This window comes from Volvox carteri (genome assembly GCF_000143455.1).
Source record: "Volvox carteri f. nagariensis unplaced genomic scaffold VOLCAscaffold_11, whole genome shotgun sequence".
In the NCBI taxonomy this organism is placed as follows: Eukaryota; Viridiplantae; Chlorophyta; class Chlorophyceae; order Chlamydomonadales; family Volvocaceae; genus Volvox; species Volvox carteri.
The window spans coordinates 778,903-787,761 of NW_003307554.1; the positions used below are offsets into that span (position 1 = coordinate 778,903).

At 58.6% G+C, this 8,859-nt stretch overlaps 1 protein-coding gene across 1 annotated transcript; it reads right to left on the reverse strand.

Moving 5' to 3' along the window:
* Window positions 1-6,241: 6,241 nt before the first annotated feature.
* Window positions 6,242-8,513, reverse strand: VOLCADRAFT_89073 (uncharacterized protein; the record flags this gene model as incomplete). Its single annotated transcript, XM_002948770.1, has 4 exons — window positions 6,242-6,996; window positions 7,175-7,672; window positions 7,779-7,870; window positions 8,389-8,513. 4 exons carry the CDS (start codon window positions 8,511-8,513, stop codon window positions 6,242-6,244), a joined length of 1,470 nt encoding a protein of 489 aa, XP_002948816.1.
* Between the last annotated feature and the right edge of the window lie 346 nt (window positions 8,514-8,859).

An 8,859-nucleotide genomic window follows, 5' to 3' on the forward strand; every position in this document is an offset into this window, starting at 1 on the left:
ATGAGGCAATCCGTAGAATGACATACACACAAAGCGCCTTGAACTGTCAGCCAGCAGACCGAAGGGCCGTCTGGCTGGCAGTTCAAGGCGCGCAAAAGTGCCCGTGCTTCATGGACCAATTGTTGTCCCCTCCCAGCCCGAACGCATTCGGGGATCGTTCCAATTGCACACTTTGAAGTCGGAATGCAGCGGCAAAGCTGATGGTGTGTCGCAAAGGCACACTTCGTTTAAACTTGGATTGAATGAATGAAGAAGAGAATAAGAAGGATAACAATCAAACAGGCACGACATGCTAGGAGGGAGGTGCTTAGAGCGTTGCCATGGGTCAACAACAGCCCCCCCCTCTCCCGCGCCCTCTGCTGGGGGGCCGGCCGCGGCCGGGGCGGATCGGCTGGTCAGGGGCCGCCGCCGCCGGCGGGGACGCGGGCGGCAAGGCGGCCGGCGGATGGGGGCTGCCGACATGGCCCGCTGTGGGGGCTGGCACCTCCGCCTGCGCAACGGCCCGACCTGGGCGGCCCCGCCCTCCTCCGCCAAACTCGGAGCCATGGAAAGCTATCTTTGTCGCGCTCCGATTTATCTGGAATATCTCCTTTGGCAGGTGGATGTAGTATGGATATAGCTTCTATATTCAATCTTTTGCGGAGCGAGATATATAACTTTATGTCAAACTCGGAGCCATGGAAAGCTATCTTCGCGCTCCGATTTAATTTTAATGTCTCGTTTGGCATTTCGATATAGGGTGGATATAGCATTCAAACGCTATTTTTTGCGGGGCGAGATATGTAAGCCACGGACTGACTAACTGACTGACTGACAGCAGTGAACGAAGCTCGGCCCCCCGAATGGCGCTTCGCGCCCGGGGCGTCGCCCAAAAAAGCAAAACAGTTATGGAACCTATTACGAGTTTATGGAACCATCGGGCTAGGCTAGCATATCAATAGTGCTTGAATGTAAATGCTCGTCGCTCCGTACCGGACTAGCATGAAGTGGGCCTTTGCGTCTAGCCGTACACCCGATCGCAATGTTTAATCAGGCCACACCACATCCCAGTGTGCTTAATGGGTGGGTGGGAGGGTCTTCGGCTGGTCCGCAAGTTTTAGGTCTTGGGTCCGGAGCGGCGGTAAGTACTTGTATTTATGACAAGGAAATTTATTGGCTTCCCTTGCGCCTTACTGTGGTCTCCAATGCGCGTGGTCGATTTACGCCCTGTTCGTCTGCCTCCTTGCATCTCGGCTGATCTCTTTCTCCTTAGGCTTAGATTATTAAAATGTAATCCACTGATTTCCGGTTGTCCTGGATGTGGGACCATTTTTGATGCGTTTCCGTACCGCTGTCGTGCCCAGATCAATGACTTTGCCTTTCTCGGCACTGACGCGACTAGCTCCGTGCCGCCTTCCTTTGTTCCTGGGCGGAGCTTGCGAGGCGTGCTGAGGTGTCGCCGTCCGATTATGTTGTACTTTTGCGCTCCCTGTGAGACTGGCCCGGCTCTCCGCAGGTCCCTCTTCACACTCGCGGCCTCAGCCTTCCCGGGTGTCCGCTTTCCCGGGCTGGGTTATCGGCTCCATCTCTCGAGTCCCCTCCTTTGGCGCCATCTGTGGGTTATCTGCTTGCTGCCACCTGTTCCGTGTGCGGTGTTGGCTGACTCTCCTGTCTCGGTGCTTCCCGTAGGATTTCTTTCCTGGCCCTGGGGTTGTCGCCGGTGCCGCCGCCGCCTCTGCCGGAGCCCCCGTTGGCCGGTCTTTTCCGCTGGGTGTTCCTGCCCAGGTTGGTAGGGAATGTCCGTTGGCTGTTGGCCTGCTCTAGCGCTCTCCAAAGCAATTCTCTCGTCTGCAGGCTCCTGCTCCCCTGGGTGTGGCCCACAGTCGCCTAGACCAGGTGATCGCTCGGCTCCACCCTTCCCCTCTCATTTCAGCCGCGGACCAGGAAGCTTCTTACCAGCGGGGTCTGGCCGCGGCCAACCAGTGGCTCCTTGGGGCCTTAGCCTCTTCTACAGTGTCTCGCCAGGATGGTGCCGCCACTGAGTTCTTGAGTTGGCTTTCCAGCCATGGCCGTGGTCGGAACTGGTGGACTTGTACATCCGACGATGTGCTTGTTTACATGACGGCTTGGTGGTTGCCTCGACATCAGGGCCGAGGTGGTGGCCCCGCTGGGCCTGCGGCTGTGAAGTCCCACCTGTCCACCTTGAGCGGTTTCTTCAGCCGTGTGGGCCGGGGTGGTCGTTTCGATGTCTCTACAGGCCAAGGCAACCCTTGTGATTGCATCTGGGTCGAGGATTTCCGCGCGTCCTATCAGCGGTCCCAGGTCGCCACGGGTTACACCGAGGTTTCGGCCGTACCCTTGTCATACAGCAAGTACCGTGCCCTCGTGCAGTACCTGTGGTCGCAGGTGGCGGTGACTGATGAAGCTTTGCCTCGATTGGTCTTCCTGCGGGACCTGCTGTGTGTGCTTCTCCTGTGGCAGACTGCCCAGAGGGGTCACGATATCGGGAAGCTGGGGGTGGGCGACTTCATCGAACCTTCCCAGCCCCACCGACCATACTCTGGGTTCCCATTACCTCCGCCATGGTTCTGGGGCCCTGGTATGGGCCCTATCCTCTGCTTCCGCCAGCGGGGGACTAAGACCTACCGGCTGGTGCATGCCCCCCCGGTGCTGCTGCAGCCCAACAGTTTGGAGCCCGCCTTTTGCATCCCGCGGATGCTGGCCTTGTACATGTGGTCCTGTGCCCAGCCTGGTGCCCCTCCTGGGAGTGCCGTCCAGGACACGCTGTTCCGCCCACTGACGGCGGACCAGCGGGCTTTTAAGGTGGAAGTGCTGCAGAGTGCCACTCTCGCCGCGCGGTTATGGCTACACCTGCGGGCTGCCCAGTTGTACACCAGGGAAACGGTGCATGGTTTCCGCCGTGGTGCCCTGCAGGCCGTGCGTCAGCCGGTGCGGGGGTTCCTGCCCTGATGGAGTTCAGCCAGCTCCGGACTCTGGCGGTGCTGGAGCGTTACCTGGATCCCCATCGTCATGACCACAATGTGCAGCCCTGCAACTGAGTGTCTGCTTCGCATCTTAGCGGTTTTTCGACTGCTAGGCGATTTACTTTAGTCACCGAAGGTCTCTGGGCTTTACCCCTAGGGTGACTGGCTGTGTGGTCTTGTCGCTCGCCCCACCCCAAACTACACAAGGGGGGGACGGGAGGGGTGTAGTTTGGCTGGCTCCTGGTTGTCTCTACCCGCTACCATAGCGAAGAGACGTTAAAATGGTAATGAGAGAGAGAACTGATTTGCACGGATGCTCGGTATGTTGGAGCTCTCTTGCTGTCATACCACCGTTGTTGCAAGCATTTAAGTCTCTGTAAGTGCTTGAATGTAAATGCTCGTCGCTCCGTACTGGACTAGCATGAAGTGGGCCTTTGCATCTAGCCTTACACCCGATGCCAATGTTTAATCAGGCCACACCACATCCCAGCCACACCGCCTTGCGGCTCGTCTGCCAGTCTCAGCCTTGTCATGTCTCTGGCTTCCTTGGGTCCTCGCTTTCACTATCGTCCCTGTCGTACTCTCACGCCTAGGCACCTTGCCCTTTACCACAAAATGTACACTACTTCGACCGCGTAACTCGGGGCCTTCGGTTTCCTCTCTGCGCCGCCTGGGACCTGGGGACCCGGCCTGAAAAGCGTGGGACTGTGTGGCAAACGCCTCCACGCTTTGATGGGTAACGTTGCCAGCCTAGCTCTCCACCATCGTGGCCAAACCGGTGTGATCAAGACGCAGTCCGGCTTCTCCTCAGCAATCTTGTGCACTACTCGCCCCATCTGGTCGAACGGGGGGTTAAGGTACAGGATGCCCTGGCGGCTCCACTTTCCCCAGTCTTGGGTGAAGGCATCCACCGCTAGGGTGTGGGGGCTCCAATAGCGTGCAAAGAAGCACCCTGGTATTTTCATGGAGAACTCATCCGCAAAAACATCTACCACAGGCCTGCATCCTTTCAGGCATGGCTCCGCCCACAAGCTTGCAAACACCGTGTCGTTCAAGCACCACTGCGAGCTGTCTTCGAACTTGGAGAGCATGTCTGCGTACTGCTGTTGCTGTTCCGAACGGGGATGCCAGACCAGCTGCACCTCCAGGTCCCAATCCACACACTTCATGTACAGCTCATCTACTTGCTGCAGGCACAAGCCCTGCCCTTTCATACCTAGCACACACAGGGTTGCGGCCTGGCTGTCGGTGTGATACTGCACCGACCTTCCTGCTAGCAAGTGCGGGCCCTTGCACTTAATCCAGTCGAGCGCTAGCACTACCGTGCGAAGTTCCCGTTCCGTGCTAGACATTTCCCCCCGGCCATGCGCTCTGACTCTTCCGGGGTGAACGGCACTCTCATCTCGCTCGCTTCTCCCTCCCCTAGTTGGCGATCCAGTAGGTAAGCGGCGTAGGCTTTCTCAGAGGCGTCCCCTGCCACTCTCAGCACCAGGGCTGGACCCCGTCGCCACCACATCTTACCGTTTTGAGGCACAGCAGGGTGAGGAAGAGCCGCGCTCTGGAAAGGAAAGTTGCCGGGTCCCCCACCGCTGCATCCCAGTCTGCTGCTCCTGCTGCCGCCCGCCCAACCACACTCGCATGGAGCGGCACCGTAGCCACCGCCAGGCTCATGGCCATGATCTGTCCGGCCAGCCGTGCCACCTCCCTGGCTGTGATTGAATTCGGTCCCGCGGTCTCCAGATGCTCGACCAATTCGGCCAGCTGGCGTACTTTGTCCTCACGTACTTCGAATACCTCACACGGCATGTCGACAATGAAGCCTAAAAACTTGATGCGGTGGGACGGTCGCAGCTGGCATTTCTCGAGGCTCAGGGTGAAACCCAGAGCCATGAGGAGGTCGACGACTGCTCGGCACAGGTGTTGTGCTGCCGTGAGTGCCCACACTGCCACCGTGCAGTCATCGATTAGGTACACCAGGTCTAAGCCTCGCTCCTGCCTCGCTCCTGTTTCAGCAGGCTGTAGACCCAGCAGGCTGGGGTGAAGCCAAACGCCATTACGAGCCAGTAGTGTAGGTCGCCACCCCATTCAAAAGCGGCCAAGCGGTACATGTCCGGGTGCAGCAGTAGATTCTAATAACCGCTTTTGTCATCTGTTGTGAAGAGGAAATCGTCCTTTCGCAGAAAGCCTGGCAAGTCCGAGATGTGCTCGTATTTTAGCGGCGGGATCTCCATGAAGAGGTTAGGGTACATGGGGTTCATGCATAGGTGCAGCTTCTTGCCTTCTACCACCCGTAGGCCATTGACCACTGTCGGTGGTCCCCATTCTGAGGGCCACTTGCGCATCACCCCCATGTCCAAGCATTTCTGGATTTCTGATGTGACAAATGCGCTATGCAGGTTGGTGCTGTGGTGGTTGGGGAACTGGATGGCATGCAGCATTCTGCCGGTTATGTAAGTTTCTGGGTCCACCTTGTGGCCAGTGGCTTGTCTGATCATTTGGAGGACTATACAGTGCTTCTTGCGGCGCTGTGGGGGAACAGAGGGCCCCAAGCTGGGCGTTCCCACCCAGGTGAAGTGCACCCCTTCCTCTAAGAAAGCTAGCACTAGGCGCTGGTTGCAAGTTAGTGATTGTGTCCCGTTGTGGAGTTCGAAGTAGCGACACCATAACGGGCTGCATGCTCACGGGAGACCTGGCTGGAACTCAGCTGGGTTTCGAGCTGCACTCCGTGCTTCCTGTTCGAATGTCGCTTTGGGCGTCAGTGGTGTGTCCGAGGTCTCAGCCTGTGTTGCCGCGATAATACCGAGCCATGCCCGGTTCAGCTGTTCTGCTGCGCGTGGTAGGTCCATCTCGGGTGGTGCAGGCAACGCGATATCGGGCAGAAAGGTGTTGGTGACAGGCACTTTCTTAAAGAACATCAGCAGCGTGTCTTCTTCCGGGTCGCACCTTGGCCGTCTAGCTCGGGTGTTAGGGGGTCTGTCCCAGGCTCATCTTCAGCCCCGTGCAATCTCTTGCCCATCCCGATCTGACTGGGGTCTGGGTCTAGCGTTCCTTTTTGCGCTCTCTCTGGGCAGTCGCTACTCCCAATCGCCGTCGGCAGCCAAAGTCAAGGTAACAGCCAATCAAACGCCTGCGCCTTACCAGGTCTAATGATAGCAACGAGATGCCGTGGCCCTCTCTTCCCAAGCGCCACATCCACAAATCACGCCTTCCTACCTCCACACTAGGTGTCCTAACACTAGGTCCACCCTAGCTTCCCGTACTATTTCGCCAAGTACCGCTTAGCCCCCGCCAAATCTGGGCCCTGCCTGTCTCTTTGCCGCCAACTCAGTCACCAAGCACCCTGCTGTCTGCTGGAGGTTGTCATGCACGAGTTTGCAGCCTGGGGCCCCGCCATACGGGCATTGCCTCCCCAGGAGTGCCACATTGCAGCAAATTGCTGGACGAAAGGACTTGGCTGTCCAGAACATGGTGTCGCTGTCCTGGCACAGCTCTGCCAGATGGTTACACCTCCGGAGCTCATCTTTCACTGTGTCTAGGGCCGCCTGCCACGGTGCGGGCCCTTGCCTGCCGCGCCCTGCTTGGGTGCCGTTTTGGCGGCCCCCGCCCTGTCGGCCCTCCCCCCCACCAGTCCCGTTGCTGAACCTGCTCCTTGTTCCGGCCGCCTGAACTCCACCCATCGCCCCACCCTGGGGGCTATCCAGGGTGCGTGTGCACCCAACATTGCTTGCTTGCCAGCCACTGTGGTATTGTGCAATGATGTGTGTTGGTCGCAAAAGCTTGACCATTTCTTCCACTCGCTCCAGCAGGCGCCACAGGCAGCCCAGTTGTGGGCCGAAGCCTTTTGCCCACATTTCTTCAGTCATACATGCATTGCATACGGTGCATCTGGTGAGCTCGGATGCTGCGGCCAATAGCCATGCGTGTTGCGGGGCATCTAGTTGGGGGTGGTGCAGGTCCAGCAGACCTAAAGTGCAGTCGGCCATCTCTAATCTGCCCAGTAGGGTGGCCAGCCTGTTGCTGACCATGAGGACATCTGCATTGTAGGTCGCAGAATAAGCGGTTAATGGGGTGAGCAGCTCTTGCAGCTTCATGGTTAGGCGGTCGGCCACCCACTGGGTGTATGACAGTCCCACTGGGCCCGTCAACACTGTCGTGAAGTCACCGATGAGGGGCTCTGCTGCCCCCCGGATGACTGCCTCCACCGCACTCACGACACTCATTAACGGGGCTCGGGCGCCTAGGGACATTAATACGCCGCCCACAATAGCGTCCACCAGGTGGCGTGTATGTGTAGTGCCATCCATGCTGGCGTTTGCCTCCCAATCCCGTGGATGCGGGTTGCAGCTGCCGCAGCTCCGGCATCATTTCAATCTTGCGGGTACTCACACCATGGGCATCGGACTCTACTGGTCCAAAGAGCACGTTACCGAGGAGGAGCTTACCTCCCGGCTGGGGCAAACTGCCTGGCTCCGCCTCTTGGCCCCTGTGGCCCTGCACCAGTGCTGGGCTGGCCACCATGTGTGGGGCGCCTTTCTGAGTGAACAGTATGCCCATATTGTCCCAGCTGAGGTTGCCGGTTGCCGCCGGGTATGAGTTGCTGTTCTCACGTTGTCTTGCCATTGCTGGGTACTCCTGACATTCCCAGTCGGGAAGGGGCGGTAAGCCAAACACCAGCCTCAGGGTTGCTGTGGCCATCCCACTCCATGACTCTGCTACCCGGGTTCCCGTTCACAGGCAGCCCCAGGGGCCGGGCTGCCTGTCACCCTTCCAGAAGGGTGGGAAACTGGGCCCCCATGGGCTTGGGTTCCTGCCCACCACCTAATGGTGCGTTTCCGCACTTCACAGCCAAGAACGTGCCATCAAGGTCCAGAATGCCTGCGGCATGCGCCACCAGCAGCCCCTCTAACCTGTGCTGGTGGAGGATCTGGTAGCACATATTAGTTTAGACCAACCGCCGAGCTTGCCACCCTGCAGCGCCTGCAGCCAAGGGCTGGGAGCCTGCTGCCCTACCGCCCTCGTCTGCTGTCGCCAGAAACTGATCCACTGGTGGCGCTTCAAGTGGAGTTCGGGTTCTCAGGCCTTCCCGGGTTGCTTTGCCAAACAGGTCTCAGTGGGCAGGGTTCCGGTCTGCCGGGTAGGCCGCTGCTTTCCACATGGTGAGGAGGTCGACTGCAGCCTTCACACCTGTGGCTTGTGCTCTTCCTGGGGTATCTAGGTGCTGTTGCCTAGCGGCAGGCGAACATGCTGTCGGCAATCCCAGAAGTTGGACTGAGGGCATGTGCAGGGGTGACCCTTTCCCCAGGCCACGAGGCACTCTCGGGGGTCCCACTTGGCGGGAATTTCCAGAATCTGGCCCCTGGTTGGCTGCTTGTTGGTCAGTCAGTAGGTTCACGTGTGCAGTGGTGGGGGCCTCTTCCAACCCCACCACGCGTCTCTCACGACCTTCCAATGCGATGTCTCTGCTCTCACGCCCTCCTGCCCCTCGCTCGGGTGAATGACTCGACGGGCCGCCATCACACAATTGAGGATCTCCCCTTTCCGGCCGTTCATGTTGTGCCACGGTTGCTTGCATTAGTTGTGCTATGGGGTGTGTCTCCTTGGTCGTCGGGGGTTTCTCTGTAGGCTTGTTGGAGTTGTTTTGCATGCATGGTGGTCTCCTGTAGGGATGGAAAGGTGGTGCAGGCCACCAGGGTTTGGTCTAGCCCACCCCGTCTTGCCTCGCCATCTTAATATCGGGTGTGCTAATTCAAGTCCGCTGAATATTGTGGCGCAATTCGTGTAAGGGATTACTTCGCACATTGTCGGGTCTGCTTCCGACTTGCTATGAGTCGGCCTCTGGCTCGCTAGGGGGTCAGCCTCCGGTTCACTAGGAGGGTCAGCCTTCGGCTCGCTGGGA